The sequence below is a fragment of the Bemisia tabaci genome, chromosome 7 (assembly GCF_918797505.1).
Source record: "Bemisia tabaci chromosome 7, PGI_BMITA_v3".
Classification (NCBI taxonomy): domain Eukaryota; kingdom Metazoa; phylum Arthropoda; class Insecta; order Hemiptera; family Aleyrodidae; genus Bemisia; species Bemisia tabaci.
The window spans coordinates 41,417,194-41,440,296 of NC_092799.1; the positions used below are offsets into that span (position 1 = coordinate 41,417,194).

The following is a 23,103-nucleotide window of genomic DNA, read 5'->3' on the forward strand; positions in this document are numbered from 1 at the left end:
CTTTCTTCTATGCTAGATCTTTTCTTGAGTAAAAGTTCCCTCCCAAAATTTATCAAGTGATTGAATATTGTATGCATTGGACTAAGTTTTGCAATAAGGCACCAATATTTCTGTTGCATGTCAGGAAGAACACATGTACCATCAATTTCCAATGCAGACAGGTGCTTTTAAAACGGAGCAAAAGATAGCAGTTCCTTATTTCAGAATGTAGTTGGGCTTGAGGCGTCTGAACGTAAAAACAAGGGTATTCAAATTTCAAAAAGAAACTTTTTATTTAAAAAACAAAAGACAAAGAGATAAAAAATGGTAAAAAATAATCAAAGATGCGAATGGTGCCAATTCTCCATGGAAAACCACCAGAGAAAAATATTGCACCTATCGAATTGAAATTCCTTTCATATCTACCCATTTCATAGGTAAGTGATACATGTCTTAAAAATATTGAAAACTTAAGTGCATGGAAAAAAGGTGCAAGCCTGCAAACAGAGATTTGGAAAAAGGGCCCCAAAAATTTGAGAGTTTGTTCTTGAATTTTGATCCGAATTGAGACTGTTTTTGAGGTGCAGGCTGTTAGGTTGGTTTGGTTGTCTAAGGCGCTACTATGAAACCGAACTCCTTTAAGATGTTTAATTTATTTTTTTTTTGTGCTGGAGTAAGAATTCATACCACGAAAATAACCAAACTGAAGCTGATTGAAAATAGGAATGTTACTTCAGTGCATGTAATAGTTGTGCAAAGAAATCTCAATTTGCAGCCTTAAAGCACCTTAAACTTACCACATGAGACGGAAGGGAAGACGAAACATAATCAAAGAGCTATAAGAAACAAGTTCCAGCAACTGAATAACACTTACTGCAGGGAACGAAAAAAGAATGAAACAACGCATAATAAGACTGGTTTAAGACTTAAAACTAAAATATACATCATTTTATCGTTTCACAAACTGAGATCAAAAGCTGGACAAACCTGTTGTCAAAATTGAATAAATATATAAGGGGAAAAATCACTCCTGATTTATTAGTAGTGAGATGAGTGATGAAAAGTCGAAATGATTCTCAATTCATGCGAATTGATTGAGAAGTAGAATAGGTGGTACCAATGAATGTAAAAATCAAATTTCACTCACCAAATACACGATTATATTAGGTAAAATAGTACCTACTGAACATGATATTTAAGGTGATTCTTCAGCACTTCGGAGAACGATTTTATAGTTGATCATTTCCAGATTTTACAATATTTCTCAAGAACTTTCGAGGATCACAACACACTGTGGTACGTCAGGTATTTGTGCAATCAAGGGACACTTAGAAATATCTTCAAAAGTACGCCTCGGGAGAACAATGCAAATCAACAGGTAGAATGATTAGTGATGTTCACTCAGAATGTACTTTACAAGATATTTCAAAGTGTTCTTGGTCAAATTGTACGTGCAAATACCTGACATTCCACAACATGATGTGAAGCTTGGAAATTCCTGAGAAATGAAGTAAATTGAGAGAGATCCAGAAATTAACAATTGATCGCGCAACTACCTATCGAATCGCTCTACGAAGTGCTGAAGAACCACCATAAGAAAAATTAAGAACAAATGTTAGTTAAGTTTTAAAGTTACTGTGTTACTATGATTCACCTGAGTTAAAAAAGTTGGCTATTCACATTTGAGAACACCTGACGAACTAAATGATTTGAACCAAATCTTTCAGACAAATCCATTCCTCATCGACCACTTGGGTAAGAGGGGTTCTCGGAGGAAGCTGATAAATACAATATGGTATAGTTGCCCAGCAATTACGAGACATTACCTGCGGTACAAGGGAAACTGAAATGCTTAGGACTTTGTATGAGCACATACCTGATGAGAAAATGTCAAGTTCCTTTCCTGAAAAATATTTTAGCATTCTTTATGCCACAGGTATTAATGCCACGGTAAGCTTGGCTACCTTGAAATTGTATCATTTTCTCATTTTACGAAACAAAATATATTCAACGAAAATATTTAAGTAGATGAGAAAAATCCATTGAGAGTATTTGACATTTATCTGAAATCTCTGCTCCCACCTTTGACGCATTTAGCTTTTTAACTATTATTTGATTTTGTCTGCTTTCATAATGCTCCTTTTCTATCAATTAGGAAAGAAAAGAAAGAGCCATGCATTTTTGGACTAGGCACCTGCCGTGTCTATACTGAAGGGCCAAAAACTCAAATTTTTCAAAGTAACACCCCACTTTTTAGAGATGATTTAAGCGTCCATTGCGGAATCGGAAAAAGAATTTGCTAAAATCTCCAGTCTTTTGAAATAGAATGCAAAAAATAACAAAAACATTTAACAAGCTAGAATTAAAAGGGAGATTTGAACACTTTTCTTACAATAGCAAACAGGTAAAAATACCTAATTGTTGTCCATTCGCAGGGCAATTAATAGGTAAATCTTATGTCTTACTTCAAAACTTAAGAATGTCTGAATTCTGTCAATGTAAGAATCCAAACGATGTAGGAATGCTGAAAAGTTACAATAAATGCAAGACACAGGACCAGGGAAGTATTGAATACTTTTTGGAACACAAAATAAACAACCAAAAGCTACTTATGATGCATCAATATCTCATATCATTGAATTCTGATTTAAAGATTGCTTCTTGTGTATTAGTCAGAATCAAAAACATTGCTCCGAACACCAAATTTGTAGGTCACTGATTGATTGAGAACTACTGAACATCATAGTACATAACATCACCTGCCACATTAGGAATTGTTCCTTACCAAATCAGCAAGGCATATGAAAACTAATGCAGTCTTATAAATATGTGATGATAGGTGGGCGGAGGAAACCATGGGATGGAAAAATATCATTCATCCCCATACTTGCCAAGTTGGTGGCTAAAGTTAAAAAATGCGTGCCTCAGATTGCGACGCTTCAAGTTTTTGCTCAAGTTTCACTTTTTGGATACATTACCAGCAACACCAATCGTTTACAGCAGGGTGCAGTCACTCATGTAGCTAGGCTCCTATGAAGCCAGCGGTCATAAATAACGTCCCGTTTGAGATTTTTATACGATGCAATTGAGACTTGCAATTTTCACATTTAACCATTAATGCCTATTTCAATCAAACTAATATTCATGTAAGAATTTGGTATTCGGACAAATGTTCTTGATTTTCCCCATCTTTTCACACCAATCACCAAAATATGATGCTGTAAAATGGAACTGACCTTCCGTTGCCATGAACTATGAGTATTACAAATAGTGCATACGGCACCTGAACAATGTCGATTGAGAATTGGACTGAGTTAAGCAGAAAGGAACCAACCCACATTTTGGAAAAAATTGAGTTATGAGTGGATTTGAACTCAACCACTCCTCTACTATCTATTGCCTAAAATTCGAAGTTTTTGTTGGAGAAAATTTTACAGAAATTGAGCTTGAAGTTTATATTTTACATTGAGTCTTATACAGGAGCCAAACTTTAAACCTCTTTTTCTCGGTTCGATTCCAATGTGGCTTGGTTCCTTTCTGTTTAACTCCGTCCAATTGATAGGATAATGAGCTGAGTATTCTCATACAGAATTTCTGTCTTAGAAAATGAACAAAAAATTATGCAACAAAAGCATAATTTGAGGAGCATACATTGGGCTCTAGACCAGAATGTTTTTTGTTTCACAAAATCCTTTCTATACTAAAACTGTTTTCCTCTGTTGTGTCAGGTCTCACTCATCGATGAATAATTCGTCTTGTAATTAATGGATTTACTACAGACAGTTTAGGATGGTCAAAACGGTGACCTTCACTGTGCGAGTTTTCTTAAGTGCAAATGATTGCTACATAAATCCCTGGAATCCGGTATGAGACAGAAAAGGGTAAAACAGATGATAACTTTTGCTGCTGTAATGAGGTATCTCATTGAGCTTCAAAAGGTTAGAGCAACCTCCAATTTTATGGTCCGAGAAAACTTAAACTCATGTTTTTTGGAAGGAAGGGTGTCCAACTTTAACATTGATGACACGTTTTCGAGAATCTAAATCATGGAATCTATTGGAGTCTTCCATAGGCACTCTTTCTGGTACTTGATACTCTTTTTTTGGCGATTTGTAATAAAGACGGCGTTTATCTACATAATTGACTAGACAGCTGGCAGGAATCCATATAAGGGCTGAGATGAGAACAACGGTGCCAACGATGTTATCTCGTAAGAATACGAGCAACTTGCTGATGTTGATATCTTCAATGATATCCCAGAATCTTTCTACTACATCTTGAACTGTTTTTTCACAGACACCCTGAAAAACAAAGAAAAACAGGGTATGATTTATATGAAATTCCAAATAAAAAATGCATTCACCCATTCACACATTTCTCAACAAATACTGTCAAAATTTCTAGCTCATCTTCAAAGAGCTCACCAGAAAAAGTCAGAAATAAAATTTGGGAGCATCATCTTGGAAAATCCCTCTAAGTTATAATGTTACTTGAATTACTTAGATTTAGGAAAAATTAATGTTTGCTAAATTTAAATGTAACCAAAAACTGGGTTTTCTCCCAGAATGGCTCAGAGACTGGCTCCAGGCCAATTGCCATTTGCTTGTATGAAATATGTATATTAAACTTTGTCCAGCGCTGCACAGGGGCGGTAGGATGCAGCACTGTTCACCGCGTTCAAAGCAATACATAGGTTCAAATGAGAGACAGGCTGCACACAACATTGCTACGCCAGTTGGAGCATGGAAACCAGTTGGGACCAGGAAAACATGGTTTAAGGTTACATCCACTGCTTGTGCACATTTGAAAAAAAGGATTGAGACTTTTTTAAGGATGTACCTTATTACAGAATCCTTGAATACAAGGCGTGCCGTCAGGCAAAATATCTGTGGGATCAACTGGAAAGCAAGTGTCATTTAATGTTTTGCGACAGCATCTTCTGCATGCATCAGCAACTGTGGACAGAAAATACGAAAAAATTAGCGAAAGTCTTCCTAAATTTTCAAGTTTATGGATAATTCGAGGAAATAATATACAGTTCTACTCCTTGATTCCTACAACTTCATCGTGCTCTAGAGATTGTAAAGAACACTGTATCAAATAATATCAAAATTTAGTCAATGCCACATTTTTTGATATTGTGAGCATAGTCTTTCGACCTGTTTTACTTGACTTAAAATTGCAAATCGTCGGAACTTAAAATTGAAAGTACAAAATCTCTGAGCATCTTTCACAACTCATAAGTTTTTTGCAACATTGCCCGTTGTACAGAGGTATTAAAGTCTCAATTTTTACTTCTGAATGATAAGATTCGCTTTCCTATAGAATGTCACATTATAATCCACAAAATACAAACAAATTAAGATTGAAACGAGGAGATACTCACTAATATCACACATGCAACTTTGAAGGTTCAGTGTTTCACAGAATGGTATGCATTTGCCTGCACGGCATTGGCCTTTCTCCAGACATTTGGTGCCGTCAGCCATAAAAGGAGATCGAGGACACTCTGGAGAGTTACCAGTGCAACGTGATTCTTTTTCACAAGTGGCATGTTGCGCCTCCCTACATTTTGTGCTTTCAGGCATGAACTGGCAATGTTGACAGCAGGGAGAGTTTTTATCACTGTGAAAACATTAAAAAACAAAGATGAGATTTGACTCGTTTCTCATTTGGTAAGATATGTTCGTTTAAAATTCAATACAAAATCTTTACCTCAATTTTAATGTCTGACACCTAGATACTTCTGTTTTTAACAAAACAATCTGCTCAGGACGTTTGCTGCTCTCTCATTTGTTGAAAAAGTCGCATGATTTGTTAAATACATAATGGATAATTATTTTCTAAGTCGCATGTACCACATATTTTAGTGATATAAATATCGTCACTTTCCGGCCAAAATATCACAGATATTTTTCAGCCAAGTTTTTCAGAACTATCAATTTATAATTTAATATGTACACAAAGAGCTTTTACTCATTTTTGTGGAAAAAACTTGTTCAATTCTCTGAAAACTGAAATTGGCCTCTCTTGGAAGGTACAAACCTGCAAACAGCACCATCTGATCTTCGCAGTCGACATGATTTATCACAGCAAGCATCATTATCTTCAGATCCTAACAATCCGGCATCACATTCTTCATCCCCTTCAACTCGTAGATTTCCGCAAAATGATTCTTCGGGTATGGAGAAGCACTTATCGGACTTTGCTTGTAGAACTTTCCTGATGGATCTCAGACTGCACGGTGAGAATTTCTATGGAAAACAATAAAGAGAAGTAGTATTTAATGATAATTACTTTTCAAACTTTTTTATTTATTCTGTTGTGTGATTGGATTACTTATCGTCTTATTTTTACATGGAATTTTACAAGAGAGTGCTATAAAAGCGGAAAATTTACTGATCATATGTTCCTCATTCAGAAAGCCGGAAACAACATTATACCACTCCATTATGAGAAAATAAGGGGGCTCCATTATTCGTTACGAAAATTCTTCCAAAAAAAAAAAAGAAATCGTTTAGTGCTTTGAACTTCCTATGTAATTAACAACGCTGCTTGTTTTAACGAAAATTTTATGGAAAACTATGTAGAAATAGGCTTTTTTGATATAAGGGAATAAATGATAGGGAGTGGAGAAAATGATTTGCAGGTAGAGCCGCACTTGGTAAGTTTCTCCGCTGATCTGAGCATCCATTAGTCTTATTCATGCAACTGAAATGGAACTGCTGGACTTTTTTCCTCTAAATAACAGCAACTATTTTGCCGTTTTTATAGACCCCTACTATGCCCTATTTCATTAGTGAATTATGAGTCTAACCTTGTTATTGACATCATAACCGCTGACACTGTAAGTGTACATGAGGAAAGAGCCACCTTGACTGGCACTTGGAGAACATTCTGGAATATCAGGATCATGTTCAGAGCCCCAGTTGTGTCCAAATTCATGCGCAGTCACTAGATCAGCCTCACGTGTGATAACTCTTTGCCCATAGTGGTTGCGGCTGGAGCTTAGTCCTGAGTTTAAGTATAATGTGTAGCCATTCTTGAAATACTCTAAAAAGATAAAAGAAGAAATAAGAGAACAATTACTTTGCAGGTTCCAGTGAGAAATTGGAGATTCAAGTTACTTTTTTAAAGGTTTTTTTAACTCAATATGTGCGATTAATTTTCATTTTTTTGCATTAATAGTCCTTAAATTTCATTAGAAAAAATGTAAAAATGCTAGAAGGGTATCAAGGAGAAATGACATTTTCGTGCTTTATAGTGTAACAAATTTAAGGTTAAAAAGTGAAATGGAGGTACAAGACAAAAATTGCTTTGCAAATTCATGAAATCCATTGAAAATAATTAAAATTTATTATTATTCCATTCCCTATTAGTTAAGGATTTGCAGAAAAGCCCTGGTTTCATTCATCTAAAGTTTCAAGCAACTCAAGACTTCATGTTGCGTTCTTTTTCCATGCCAATATCAAATTCCATTACATGCAACTACTGTCCTTTAAATCAAATTTTCAAAGAAAGGAATGAAGAAGACAGAGTCTTACTTAAGAAAAGAAGATAACTCTACCAGCCACCGATTTAGAGATTTGAGTAGGAGAGGGTAAAATTTCTTCAGTCCACACAAATGAGTTTACGCACTTTTAGAAAACGACAGAAAATCAGCTGTCTTCAAAATAAATGCAAGGATCAAGACGGCAGATCTTCTGTCGCACGGTAAAATGACATAAAATTTGGTGTGGACTCCAATTAACTGATAAATACACGAAACATTTTTCAAAGGTGGAAAAGCTGATGATGAAAATGACATAAAACTGGAATACTACTGCACGGATTTGAATGCAAATATTTTCTAGACACCACAAGTGAAAAAAATAAATAAATAAAAGGAAATTTTCGTGTAAGAAGAAAATATCATGCAAAAAGCTGCTTCAAGAGAGGGTTCTGAAGTTAAATGTAACACATGTAAAAAGCTATGTGATGCTTGCAATAGTTTTTCAAGAGACATACTTTCATTTATCAAAGCACTAAAAGCAAAGTTGTTAAAGAGAGAAAATACATAAAATAGAAAATTTTAAGAAAATTTATGTTAGGCCTTGTCAAAATCAAAGAGTATGACAAGAAATAAAAACACGAACTTCCGTTTTTTTCCGTTCCTACTTAATTCCAATGAGACGTTAAGTTAAAAAAAACTTGAGATTGCAAATTGATTGAAATGCTCAAGAGATTTAGCTCTAAGTCATTTATGGTCTCGTTCTGGAAATAATAAAAGCAAATTGGCAGCGTATTTTCTATTCCTTTTTTTGGTTAAAAATAAGTTTGTGACTATCTCAAAACAACCCAGTTTTCTTCCTTAATTCTTTGTCTTTGAACTTTTATAAGTTACAACAACCTTTTCCAGGCTTAAGCTGTTATTTTGCTGCTATTTTTAGTCTGTTACTGCTCTCAATTCAGCAGCGGTTAGTAACTAAACCTTAACTGCATTGCAGCCCTCAATGTCTACTTTAAATTTTGTTATGGGTTCTTCTTCTCTTGGCAACGATGAATTCTATGACATGATAATTTTATCTTAATAATCCAACAGACAGGGAAAAAACTTCTAGCCATTAAATAATGTTGCATTTCTTCTTTTTTAACTACCTGCGGGTGAAGAAAGTTTAAGAATGCTGACTGCTTGTTGCAATCACACACTTTATCTACAATCAATTTTCTGATTTCCTTAAAATTTTATGCAAATTCTCGAACATCCAAATAATATCCGAGATTCCTGAGTTTTTAAAAAAATAGTTTATCACTTTTAAACATTTTCTCAAATTGCTTGCCATGCCACAAGTTTAAGAGTCATGAGATCGGGAATTACTATACTGCTCTTCTCAAATAAGTCTCTGGGGTATACTGTAACATTTCTTTTTTAATTCAAAAATAGGTTTTGATTGATGTGTCCTTTAAAGAAAATAAAATAGAAATAATATAAAAATGAGTGCACAGAATATAAAGATTCCTGTTAAAGACATGAACCCGGGTTTAACAGTTGAGGACAGACTCTTAAAAGAGACGCACGCATTTAAAACAAACATAACGATAAAACATAAAACGAAACAGAGTGACAAGAATTTTTCCTATAAATATATATTAATGAGGAAAATTTGATACTGAGACAAAACGTTATATTAAAAGGTTCTTGATGATACGGACGTAATACAACTAACGAAGAATGACGGACAACAGCAAGTTGCGAACATAAATGCATAATTTTTTTCTTCTTGAGCCTCTAACCTGGGGTGCAGATACCACCAACAGAATTACGACGTGGAGAGCCAACATAGGCTAGGCCAAGAATACCACCTTCAAATTTAAGATCAGTAAAGAGATGAGCCAGGCAGAAATCCTTGTGGCTATACTCTCGACTGAAGACCTACATCATCCAGACCGTCCAGAAAAATAATTTGGCAAGCATGGAACAAGTTTGATTACATTTGAAATTTGACATTTAAAACAACAAAAAAAGAATGACACAGGATTTGATGTACTGCCCTTCACAGAGAAAGTTATATTTGCTAGTTCAGATGACTCTCTATGAGTCACAAACCAATATGCCGATTAAATGGTTGTTACTACAGTTATCATGTCTAAATATTTGTTTTAGAAGTATGATAAATTTGGGTACAACATCGAAACTGAATTTTAAGGAAGGGAATTATTTACAGTAATTTCATACTGTGATAATTGAATACATCAGTAACGGAAAGAGAGTGCAAAGGCTGCAGCAATCAGCAGAAACTAAGGCTTGAAGTGTTCAAATTTTACTGTTTTTTTTTTTTTTTTTTTTTTTTTTTTTTTTAAAAAAACGTTTTTTGGCCGATGCAGAAAAATGTTTCCGCACGTTTGGCGATGACCATTGAAAACAGAGAAAAAGATGTTTGACGTAATTTCTTCTGTAGAACTAAGAAACGAAATTTTCAGTCCTACTTTAGAGATCAAATATTTTTTGTAGGCTTCAATTTTTTGGGAGGAAAAAGTAAGATACTAGCTTTAAATCACTTGTGACTCAAATTCGTTGACAAAGCTGACTTGGATTCTTTCTGCTGAGAGTTCATTTGCACACAGCCTAAACATGTAACAAGATGAAGCAAAAGAGATTTCCTGATGGGAAAAATTGTACACAGTTTGTAAAAAGAGCAAGAATCGCAACATACATTAAGCAATCAGAACAAAGAGGTAATTTTTGATGAAGGAAAACTTTTTTGCTGGATACTCAATGATTTAAATGTAATTTTTATAGATTTGACTAGTATAAAGACGAAAATTTAAAAAAAGTATAAAGACGCAAAAATCCCACGACCAAAGAAAGTGACAGTAAAGATTGACATTTTTTTGGAAGATTCAACCACACCAATATATTCTATAATTTAGAAATTAGGGATGCCCGTCTATGTTTAACCTGAGGGTACTTGAAAAGAAGGTAATACTCTGTTCACCAATATTCTGAGTCATGCTAAATTCATATTTAAATCACCCTGGGTGCAAATCCCTCCAACTGAATAGGATCGTGAAGATGCAATGTAAGCTAATCCAAGGACAGTCGCATCTCTTGCAACAAATGTTTGATGGGTAAACAAGTGCCCCAAACAAAAAGTTTTTCCATCAATTAGGCTGGCAAATACCTAAAACATTCACCTTGTGAGTTTACAAATTCATTCTGACAGACAAGAAACATGTGTATCAATGAGTATGGATTAAATATAAATTAGAACGAAAGAGAGGAGTTTAGTCACTGTAAACATTCAAGTCAAACATTCAATCCTTGTATAACAATTACTTGTTATACAGATGAAGAGAAAATCTCGATCCCACTGGAGACTAGAAGTTTAAACCAAACCAGAATGAACCAATCAACAGGATTCTCTGTTTATGTTAAACAAAACAAAAAACAAACCAAAAAACAAACAGGTAGCAATCGAATAGTTTAACGTCAAAAAGATATCCTGGACGAGATTTTTGGGGCCCACCAGAGACTTAGGATTTCTTAACTAAGCTATAATGAACATTAAGCATAAATGAACATTAATTGGGTGATCTTGTAAGAAATGTAACACATATGAATTAATCAATTAATCAGCCTTGTTTAACGTATTCCCCATAAAGGCATTTCTCCGCCAAAGTGACGGTGGAATGCACGCAGTCAGACCCCAGAACCTCACAGCTCCTCAAGTAATTTTTAAACTATAGTTGAAAATCATTTGACAGTCATAGCTAGAACTGGAAAAATATTTCTGAGACGTTTTTTGTTGAGCTATGAGATGGGCGAATGGGTGTACGAATCTACAGTTGGCTGATCATCTGTCAGATGCTAGCGCATAATGATGTCCCAAAATTGAGAACGCTATCTGGTGCCAGCAACTGACACTGTCACCGATGTGGTAAAAACATCATTAGAACATAAGCTAAACAATTAGAACAATCGACGATAATTGGGTACAATAATTATTCACTTAGTTTTTTTGGATGAGATCTTAATAAGTTTGTAACACTTCTCTATGCTCTGGTATTAAAACATTCATTTTGAATTTTAATTGACAAAGGTCCACTTTCCTATGGATGGTCGTATTTAGATATGAAATAGTGAATTCAAACTTTTAAAAATTTTGAAGATAATGATGGAGAAACAAACCTCTAATAAGTTGCGGACATCCCACTTCTCTCGCACCATGTTGTAGTGTGCCTCTCCACCACGTACTCTTGTTGGCTCACTGTGAACAACTATTTTCTTAATCACAAATCCCATTCCTTTGAAGCCCTCTTGATCTTGACGGTCTTGCCAGATGGTATCGTTATAAATTTTGTGTACCCGGTCTATTAAGCTTATCTGAAAAAAAAAAAAAACCGAAAAGTTTTAGTCATGTACAATTATTTGAACGCACAAGCAGTACTGTCTTTACATGCTGTCTCAATGCAGAGGAGATTTGTAGCTGTGCACAGAAAACAAGACTGCGGCCATAGTACATAGATGCAAATGAAGCAATGATTGACACAGTGCGTCGAAATTATCGGAATCTGAGTTTTTAGCATACAATATTCTCCAGTATCCCAAAGCGCAAGATAAATTCGGTTTATTTCATTCTGAAGTCTAAAGAAGGCGTTACTTAGCCTGACATTTTTGAGCTCGAAACATGACAGATTGAAAATTTACAAAAACTTTGATCACACTATCAATATTTTGTCAGTATCAATAAAAACACACTAAAATACAAAAAACAAATGGGTATACAAGGCTAGAGACTTAAAACAACCAGGACGTTTCGGGCCAATTACATGCCCATTCTCAACTGGAACAGAAGCTAAAAAATGTAAAAATTAAAACGAGAAAATGAGCATGCAACTGAACGAGGTAGGAATCAGTGCAAACTGAAAAACAGAGCAAATTGTTTTTTGTATTTTAGTGTGTTTTTATTGTTGTCTGCATTCGAGCTATTGTGTCTCTCGCTCTCTTATCACTTTGTCAGTATCTTAACATCAAGAGCCCCTCCACCTCCGTCCCTACCATGTACCAGCCCAACACAACCGTTGTTTGAGTCCATCAAACTCGGGTCGCCTAGCCGGGAATCAATCCCGGGACCTCCTGATTGTAGAGCCAGCGCTACAACCACTACACCACAGGAGGCCAACAAACTTTGGCTATAGCTTTTTTTCAAACTAAATATTTTGAACTTTTATCCTCAAATTGTCATAACTCCAACCAGTTTGGACACTTTTTACTGTTTTGTACACTAGAGGGTTTGTCAATCACTGAAAATTGCAGTAATACTGATACCTCCATTTTGCGTGTTCCAAAACTGTGGTTCATCTAATCACATTCAGAGGGGGAAAAAATATTGTTGATGAGGCAACAGAAATACTTACTAAAAAAATGTGATAGTAAATAATGAAAATTACTTACAAGGTAATTTATTGTAGTTTTAATGTTACTGCCACCCATTTCTTGGAAAAATCTATAATCTGCTACCAAAAGCAGCGGACAACGGGTTTTAGCTGGCATGTATTCGTACTGAGTCAAATGCCTTTTGGCTCGGACTCTTGGTCCATCATTTTCATAAAAATTACTATCTTCATCCAACTCTAGATCATCTTCATCTGTTTCTAGCTCTGAAAAAAATAATAAATACATTAGATCATTGCTATGTGGTGACCATAAACAGCCACTTGGAATATTACATGGCGCTGGTTGAGTTATCATGGTTTTGATGAAGGCACAGTTAATATCTCTAATTTGTAGACACAAACCATCTAACAAAATTTTCTTTTTCTTCTCCCTAAATTTCCCAATGAGGATTCAAATGCCAAAAAACCTGAAACTAGCAGTATGGGCGTTCAGAGTAATGGTTCAGTGCCTGCTGAGGCGTAATTGTTGCTTTTTAATATTGCATAGTTGAATGGGGCAATGGCAAATATTTTTTGCGGGGTTGTACTGTAGTTCTTTAAAAGTACATGCAACTTAATGAAAAAACCAGAAAGTTCATTTAAAAGTTCAAAAAGACATTTCTAAGGAGAAAAAAGCTTAACAAAATCAAACCAATTGAAAACCAACAGTCAAGCTGATGTAGCAAGACAAAGCCTCAAGCTAAGTTTAGTCAATTGGCACACACAGTTTTTCCTGCTTGGCTAAGTCATCAGAGCCTGCCAAGAATATTGTTTCGAACAAGTCCCATTTTGGAAATAGGTTTTTTTTGCCATTTAGGGTTAAAAAAACTCAAAAGGCTTAGTTCACTCCATTCTTTCAGAGAATGAATTTTTAAAAAATGAATCCTGCTGACCCATTGATTAATATAATGTTTTCTTCTCAAAAATTCTCTGAAATTCTTCAATCTACGAGTGGATAAGGTGTTGACAAACACTCAAAGGAAGTGATTCACTTACCAGTTCCTTCTTTTATAAAACTGCATGGCTTTCTTTCTGTTCCACTATTTTCACCTCGACTCAGATCCACATCTGATGCTCTGTACGTTATCATTGTTTGATTGTCTAGATGAGGTAGGTGACGCCATGATGGCTAAAATAGAGAAAAAGAACCATTATGCTACATGAGGGAAAGAATTTGAACAAAATGCAAGCAGAAAACACCAACACAATTTATTGAAACAATTGCTTGTCTAATCTATGTATGTATTCATTAAACTTGGCCTCTATTATGAGGAATGGGAAAGAGCACGAGGGGAAAGAGACTTTTGACTGATCTACAACGGTCCAAAAGAAACTTGGATTCTTTCAGAATTTTTTGGCGATCATAAGTGTAATAAATTGCCATGTTTAAATGCTAAATTAGCAAGTTTCACATGAAATGTTGTCGTTTTTATTCGTTGAGGGTGATCTTTGCCCTGCTCAGGAAAAAGAACATTATATGAGAGCTTAAAAATCAGCAGGCTTGTAGCAAACAAAGAATTCTTCCCTATCTCAACATGAATGATTTACAGGTTTCTAAAATTGCTCATCCTTTTGAAAACTGGCTATTTTCAGTGATTTCAATTCCCTTTTTTGGATGATTTGAACGAAATGTCAAAAAATTCAAATTAATGGCCTTGTGCTAGGTTTAACATAGAGAGAGGGTCACAGAGAGAGTCATACCAAAAAGTCTCTGTTTTGACCTGATTTGGCATGAAAAGATTCAATGGAACACAACAGAAATGTCATGTGATGAAACGTCAATAGGACAGGTTCAAGGAATTTTTGCAGGGTTGTAGTATAATAGTTTTTCTTGCATAAAATTTTGTGGAAAAAAACCAAAAAGTTCGAGAAAGCATTACTGTAGGGAGGAAAAGCTGATCAAAAGCAGAGAGTCAAGTTGATGTAACAAAGTGAAGCCTGGAGCTGCGTTTAGCCAAACATCAAGCGCAGTTCTCTCCACCTGAGTACATCATCAAAGCCTGCGAAAAATATCATTTCAAACATACCCTGTTTTTAGCGAAAAAATTTAGGATAAGAATAATCTGAAAATATTCCTAAAGGCTTAGTTTAATCTGTACCATTTCGTGAAAATAAATTAAAAATAGGTACTACTGACCCATTCAAGATACAAAATTAAAAAAAACTAGAGTGGCGAGAAAGTAAAAAAACCAACCTCTATATGATAGGTTTCATCAGGCAAATGAATGGAGGCTGTCATGAGCCCATCTTCCAAGTGTACACTTGCATGTGATGATGTTTCTCCAAATAGCCTTCCAGAGTAGAAATTCTCATGGTCTGTGAAAAAAATACAAAAAACAAGTCAACCATAAAAAAAATGCTAAATTAAAAAGTATTTATATCATTGGAGTATGTTGCGTGAAAAATCATAAATCAAATAATTGTCATAAAAGTCGCAAAGATTACACAGATTATCTGACCATCTATTTGTTAACTACTTTATATCCTACATGAGGTCGTTAATTATACCTGTAGTTCTGAAACATGATGTATGTTTCTCACAATTCAGCATTGTAAATATTGCCAATGTGTGAGCCTGCTTGACACCATGGAAGCTGCAAAAGGCAAACTCAGTTACGACATACTTGCTCACATTGGACCGTAATTACTTTTTTGACCTTGTTTAGTTCTAATATTCTTGTACGCCAACAGTAATATTTTCATCATCTTATGGTACAGCTTCATAAAAATCATCGCACAACTTCTTGATGTCAATTTTTCTTATAAAATAATGTTTAATACCAATAATTTTAAATTTTTCACCCAGTACATCTATTTGGCTTTTTTTAAGTACTATAGATACATCATTGTCCTTAGAAATTATTCAGAGGTTGCAATGTTAAAAAAAATGAAATGAATAATGAAAAAGAAGAGAGGCACTAACCGACGGGAACAGGAGTTTCTTTCCCTTCGCTATCAACACTAATTGCTTCAAATTTTGAATGCAAAACATCCCTTTTGGGAGTAAGAATCAAGCGAAAATCCCTGAAACACAAACATACAACCAAAAATTAAACACTCTTTTTTAAATCATATCTATTACATTGTACATTGATTAAAAGTTTTACTTACTCCTCATATTTTTAAGTTATCATTAAAATGAATGACAGGCCAAGAAAAAAAAATAAAAAAGATATTGTGAGGAGTATTTTGCTATGGAGATCAATAAACACATTTATCAGCACTTAAAAATATTAAGCGGCCAAGGGGAGTATGTTTACATTGGGTATTTTTTAGATACATTCCAGAGCTATTTTCAATACTTTTAGATACAGAGCTGTAATCAAATTATACGTATACTTACTCTTAATTCATGCACATTGAGAGCATCATATCGACGGTGTAAGTCGGCAATCACATAACTCGATTTGCGACGTCGCAGACTTTCTGTCATACTTTTTTTTAAACGGAAAACTACTCAACAGCAATGCTTTAAAACTGCTGTGATTTTTCTTCTCTGTGAAAAGAAAATTCTGCAAAAACTTTAAGGAGTGATGTCAATGTCTTCTCCTTTAAACAAATAACATAGAGGCGGAAATTTCCAGACACCGCAAACGAGTTATGTGATTGCCGACTTACACCGTCGATATGCTATTAGGTATTCAGTGGTTCCAATGTTGATAGAAACAAATAAATAAATACATTTTTCATTTATACTTAAAATCCCTAAGGGGCTGTGGTGCAAGTCAGCACAAACCTCTCTTTTCCGGTCAAAAAAGTTACGATGAGCTTTTGGAAGTCCAAAAATCATGTTTTTGCTTCATTTTACTTCCTAACCACATACTGAAAAAGTAAATTTTACTGGATCTTGCAAAATCCCTTAAATAACAATACAAACTGCAAGCTAATAGTTATAATTGTATCATACTCATTTTTGTAACAACAAAAGTAAAATCAATGTCTATCTATCTATTCTCCTGTGGTTGCCATTTCAGTCTACAGCTAAGAATTTTTCGTTCCATGTTTCTAGCCTCAAGAGTTTTTATTAAGAATAACTAAACAAAATTATCTCTTAAATTCAAGAGTGTTACAATACCAACTCAGGCCAGCTTCTAAGAGAATAAAGACATTTAAATACTCACCTTCCGAGAGTTCTGAATTTCACTTCCTTGATTTTATTAAATGGATGAGAACTTTCTTTCAGCCCTCTTTTGACGATATGATGAGATAATTCAGAGATATGGAGGGTGTTATAGTGTTTAACATACTTGTGAATGAGGCCTGAAACAAAAATAATTTACACTCGCATATTTTTCTAATCCAAAAAAAAGAGATGCGTGTAAATTTGTAGGTGGGCACACAAGTGATAAAATAACACAATTGCTTTAAACACAATCTACTTCATGGTGATGACATTAACTCATGATGTTCAGCATTCTGATTGGCATTTTAAAAATGTTTATTCATTTAATTTTGGAAGGGATTCATAATGTAGCTCAAAATTTCTTTTGGATTTGCTCACTTTTATCGGTTAATTTCTCTCAATTCTCATATCCAAACAACGTATAGTCTCTTGAACCCTTGTAAAACAACATTTCATCCACATCCTTACTGTCATTATACTTTAGTTTCATTTTCCTGACCATCCTTTTATCCATGATCTCTAAAATCTCCTTGTCCTTTAAATCTATCAAACCCTTTCTTACTGTGCTTCGGGATAAGGATATTACGCATGAGCTTACAATTAGAAGAGATGGAGAAAGTTGTGATGGTTCACGCAGTAAAATAACTAAGTAAGTTACTTGAGTCAGGGTACAGCAAAATTATAGATGGAAAATATGGAGTTAAACAGAGCATTTACTGGGAAAAAGTCGGATAAGTACCTTGATCTTCAAATTCTCACTTAAGGGAAGTAGTAAAATTTATAATCGAGAATTCAGTTAGATTTTTATGTTAAATGATTGTTGAAATAAAAGCTGGAATGATGAGGTAAAAATTTTCCAGGGGCTAGTTTCAGATTACTTTGTCTCTTTTATTGAAAGGATCTCACGCTCACAGCAGAAGGGGAAAAGTAATCGGAAACAGGCTCTGTCCTTCCCTCTAATAGTTTTGCTTCCTCATGAAGAATGAGCACTAAGATTGTAAAAACACAAAGGCGTAGGAATGTGATAGCTCAACAATTCTTTAGATGTGTAATGTTATTCAACCGATTTTTTAGGGTATGTAGGTAAATAGTACACGATTACTGAAAAGTTAGAGTGAGCAGTAAGAGGGAGAACAGATTGTGTTCGTTAATTGTTGTCTTTAAACCATTACCCATCCTTATCTTGGATTATTTTGTTTCAGAGGTGAAAAATCAATATGAGTAATTGATAAGCAGTAAAGTGCGTTGAGAGTGCGGCTTTCCTCCACCCCATGAATGGCCTTCATCCTGAACAATGGCCAGTCATCGCAACAGAGAGATGGAAACATTTCTACTGATCTTTCTGTGCTCAATGTATTAAATGATCAGTTCAATTCCTTTAAAGTAAGTGATAGAATCATGCCATTGATTTTAAAATAAAAGAACTTGCACGCCTGGCTGAATGTAAAATTGTAATGAGAAAAAGAACCATACCTTCAACGTTGACAGCAAACAAGAACAGTAAAATTTTAAAGAGTTGGATGAGAAGCATTATCACAGACAAAAAATGCACATTATATTTAAATTTTAGTGAATAGACCAAGGTTCGTAGAATCTAAACTATCTGGATCGATCAAGAGGGATTGGCATAGTTATCTTTTTCTAGTTGGAGAAGTGAATGATTCACAAATTAACACTTGACAAACACTTATAAACTTGTAACATGAGTGCAGGCCTTTTAACCAAGACACTGATTTTGTTCTCTTAAAACATGGTAGTATTTGAATACGCTAATAGTTCGAAATGGAAAGAAATTGACACAATTTTACGGTTTTCTTAGCTCTTTTCGATGAGTATTTACTATTTTCTATTTCCATTATCACCTGATATGACTTAACCTCAAGAAAATCCATAGAGGAGGCAGCACACAGGCAGCAAGAGGGTTGATAGCAAGTTGCAAGTAACTATGGGAGGTCAGTCGTCTCTGATTGGCCTGTTCTTCCCGCCTTCTAAGCATATCCGAGTCGGTACTCTCACACTATTCTTTTCACCCTATTTTCACCACACGCTACAAGTACTGGGATTGGCTGATTACAATGCGGATGTACCCCTTTTTTTTAGTAACATTTTCAAAATAACCCGCGAAAATTTCAATGCTCCCTTCTCGAGGGAGGAAACGAAACTATCATTTTGTTTAGTTACTTAGGTTTACGGCAAATACTGAGCAAAGAATTTTCGGAAGCGTTAATAATTTAAAGTTGCTTGCTAAATAATTTAACGTCTCTTCACAATGTAAGGCACATCAGAGCCTCACCTGCATCATACGGTGTAAAATGAAAGTATTTGATTTGGCAAGAATCTATTCAGGCAAAAACTTTCAGAAACTCTCGCAAAAAGGCTTACTAATTTTTCGAGTGGTTCTGCGTGCACTAACGCGTCTTCTCTTTCTTTGGCCCTAGAGTCCCTTTATACCCAGAGTTAAGACAACTCACTTTTGGTTGAGCTGAAAGTGGCCTAAAAAAAAATCCAATTCTGATTGGTTCTCGCTCATGGAGGCCGAAACGAGTGCACCAAGATGGCGGTACCTCGAATGTGAACAAGAATAATGAAAATATTACCTAAATTGTGGTTTATCAAGAGTAAATTGTTATTTCCATCGGTCTAAAATGAAAATAGATTAAGAAATTATTCACAAACCAATCTAATTTTCGTTTTAATTGATCAATTTGTTGATGTTGTTGTTTTTTGTGTGACAGACATCGCAGGATTCCTGATCCTTATCCCTCAATATCGTTCGTTTAGGTGCACTCGTTTCGGCCTCCATGGCCAGCCAAGGCCGGCTGCCAGTCAGCTGATAATCGAGTTGTCTTAACTCTGGGTATAAAGGGACTCTATTTGGCCCCATAGCCCCATTACGCACGATGTAGATGCGAAATGTAGGGTTGCGTTGAATGCGTAAGCGTCACGAGAACATTACGCACATGCAGGCTATGCAGACCACTAATTAAGTATGATGTTGCCCCAAATGATGCATTATGCACAAAATTACTGACGTATCAATTGTTGGAAAAAGTACGCCGTCGAAAAAACTGCATAGACTGAGAACAGTAGTGAGATATTCCACTATTCGTTTAATTACATGATTTTCTTGGGGGTAAATGGGAATAGTCTCCCATAGAAGACGTGTCAATCAAATTTGTTGAAAATTGCAAAATTTTACGCAGCTCTACGGCTCCATTTGTTTCGAGGGATCATACTTCCTGAGCTGAATTATTCTTTGAATTCATGATTTGTTCAAGAAAGGTGTAAGTGCTTGAAAGAAAAATCCCATGGTATTTCGAAAAGCGCATAGTACGAAGCCACGAAGCTTGGGACTTGGGACCTAGAGCGGAAGCGGTGGTAGAGGGCGCGCGAACGCCATTTTGATTTGCTGCGAAGGTGGTTAGTGCGAAAGCGGTCAGTTTTCCCCTAATTTGTCGAATTTGAACTTTTTCCCATGACGGAGAATTCACGCGGCTATTCTAGTCTCTTCAACAATCTTCTCTACGCATTCATGTTTCACTAATGCTAGTTTAATCCGTTTATAGCATGGTGCTCTCTGAAAGAAATTCAGACTCCATAAGAAATGGCAAAAGGTCTCGAGGACCTAGCCCCAATGGTCGTGCATCAGACTCTAGCAGTGAGGAAGAGGGTAAGTTTTCATTTCAAAAATATCTTCACAGAAGGTGGACAAACAGTTTTGAAATAATGCCCGCCTCCTCAAAAATTTGTCCACTTCGCCCATGTTTGAATTTCCTGCCTGATCCAAATTGACAGTAGCCAATCACCTAATACCTGGTTCTCGCAGACTTGTATAACTGCCCCACAATCTTCAAACCTGCCAGAACTTAGATTTTTTCATGTTCTTGGAAAAAAAGTTTTTGCCTCTTTCACTACTAAGCACTAATGATTCTAAATACTTTTTTTGCAGCGGAAAAAATTCGCGTTGGGCGCGATTATCAAGCTGTCGTTCCGGAGTGCACTCCAGCAGCCGGTTCGTATCAAAATTTTTATATTCTTAACTATTAAATCAGCTATACTAATTACTGCATTTATCAGCTTAAGTTTCTGACTCTAATTCATGAACTTTAAAACTCCTGCAAGAAGTATTCTCTTTTTAACTGTTGTTTAGTTGAACTGGGGAAAGAAAAGAATGGACGAATGGCACATTCCAAAATTGCACCATTCATCAGAAATTTACATGCTGACCAATGGGCCAACTGATGATTGATGCATCCAGGTTGATGTGATATTTGTGCATTCTTTTCTTTCCCCAGTTCTATTTAAGTTCTATTTACCTGACTGAGGTATTGATATTTCTCTGTTTATTAACAGTTCAGCTTGTAGATCTCTCATCAGATTAGTTGGCCGTTATTCGGATGGCCTTATGCCGATAGGACTGAAGCCACATTAGTTATTTCCAAATTTAATAGGGCAATTCAAATTTCTGTGCGAGTTTCAGTAAATTTTATGCATCGTATGAAGCGAATTCCTTTGGGTTTTCAAAGATTTCTGTGCAAACTTTCTCTTAATTTTTAATCTCAAAAATTAAATTGCCCACTTAAATTTGGCCATGGCGGATGTGGCTTGGTTTCTTTCTGCTATATGCAGTCCATTTACTCTTGATTGGTAGGAAACAATAGTATGTATCTATGGGAAAGAGTGGTGTCATCTGCAGCCAATCCTTAATAGATAGTAAACAGTGTTACTACTGTTAGTTCTAGACAGATGCAACTGCCAAAATATTCGATGTGAGCCTTAGGTGCCAGTGTGAAGTATTTACGCATGATGAAAGCAAATCAAAGAGTTCAGAGTTGAGCTTTCTTGATCTGTAGAATATTTCTTGAAAATTCAAATTAAAATAAGTGGAACATCTGAAAAAAGCTGTCCTGTATTCTTGTTTCGGAGACTTTATTTTCTAACCATTGCTTCTGTCCCTTGCCTTCCTTAGTACAAATTAATCTACAATTGATAAAGCTAAAATAATTGTTAAACAAGGCTGAAAAGTCAGAAAAAAGTACACTTTGGTGGAGACTAAAATCGCCAAAAATCAGATAACTCAAACTTTCCTTATGTATTTATTGTTAGAGTCAAAAGCCGAAAAGTGTTAAAATGCAAATTTACTAGTCAAAACTAGTTATGACAGAGGGTCTTCGACAAAACCCGGAAACAATTTTTTTGGGTTTTCATGTAAAATTTTGGTCAGAACTAGTCTGCAGTGGTCAAACCTGAAGGTTGATTTTCCCACGGGTTTTTAAGTCAAAAGCCGAAAAGCGGTAAAACTGTAGTCAAAATTAGTCGAAATATTAATCAAAACCTCAACAATGCCTTACCTTAACTTTCAATCCAGTAGGTCCAGCTCTCGAGCAGAAGAGACAAAGAATTACGAAATGAGCGTTTGCGCACGATAACTTTGAGACAAATCGCTAGTATTACGATTTATGAGTGCGACCTTCCTCCCCCGTTAACTTACAGTTTCTGCCTTGGATGACAGATGATAAATCTTCAATTGTTTGTAAAAATTGTAAAATTGTTAACCAATTTATGAGTACGACCTTCCTCCCCTGTACACTTACAATTTTTTACGTTTTTAAGTTTCGGAGGGTTCTGCTGCCCTCCCTCTTCAGCTGAATTGATTATGTGTCTGCTGCGGGCATCATTTTGTATTAGGATGCATTTACCAAATAGGGTTGAGTTATTATCAGGCACTTCTAAAATAGGAGCAAGTCGAGAATTCTACTGTGAAAAAGAAAACATTTGATCGGGTAGAATAGTTGGTGTTTTGGAAATCTCGTCACTCCTGGGCTTAGGAAGTTCTTCAAAGCAAAAATTAGTCGCAATCCCACCTTCAAAATGTCTGAAATGGTTGGTGCATCTTCACATTTTTTTTTTTTTTTCAAAGGTAAATAAGCTTGCAAACAGTCAAGGTCCATCAATTTCTCTCCGAATTTGGCAAGTGGCAAACTTGCTGCCAGAGTTAGGTATCATTGATTGTTTAATAAAAAACTATTCATTTTACTCAATTTTTTAAAATGATAATTTGTTTCACTGAGTTAATGCGCGATTTT

The 23,103-nt window shown here is 35.4% G+C and overlaps 2 protein-coding genes across 3 annotated transcripts in view; one reads left to right on the plus strand and one right to left on the minus strand.

Annotated features, from left to right (window-relative positions):
* Window positions 1-247: 247 nt before the first annotated feature.
* On the minus strand, window positions 248-18,916 carry Tace (ADAM 17-like protease Tace). Of its 2 annotated transcripts, none has more exons than XM_019045387.2 (13): window positions 18,491-18,916; window positions 17,016-17,154; window positions 15,818-15,918; window positions 15,089-15,210; window positions 13,891-14,023; window positions 12,914-13,119; window positions 11,648-11,842; window positions 9,253-9,391; window positions 6,797-7,032; window positions 6,025-6,233; window positions 5,366-5,604; window positions 4,819-4,934; window positions 248-4,280 (listed from the first exon to the last, which is right to left on the minus strand). In XM_019045387.2, exons 1-13 carry the CDS (start codon window positions 18,546-18,548, stop codon window positions 3,960-3,962), a joined length of 2,214 nt encoding a protein of 737 aa, XP_018900932.1. In that variant the 5' UTR covers window positions 18,549-18,916; the 3' UTR covers window positions 248-3,959. The 2 variants fall into 2 exon arrangements, with proteins under 2 accessions (XP_018900932.1, XP_018900931.1); XM_019045386.2 differs by lacking the exon at window positions 9,253-9,391 and adding an exon at window positions 10,493-10,640 and having other exon boundaries at window positions 18,491-18,915.
* Window positions 18,917-20,381: 1,465 nt separating this feature from the next.
* The window catches only part of LOC109032963 (REST corepressor 1), a 28,922-nt gene continuing 26,200 nt past the window's right edge, over window positions 20,382-23,103 (plus strand). The window contains exons 1-2 of the mRNA XM_019045322.2: window positions 20,382-20,687; window positions 20,967-21,029. Coding sequence (XP_018900867.1) covers window positions 20,585-20,687; window positions 20,967-21,029 — 166 coding nt within the window. The 5' untranslated portion in view covers window positions 20,382-20,584. The remainder of the gene's footprint in view (window positions 20,688-20,966; window positions 21,030-23,103) is intronic.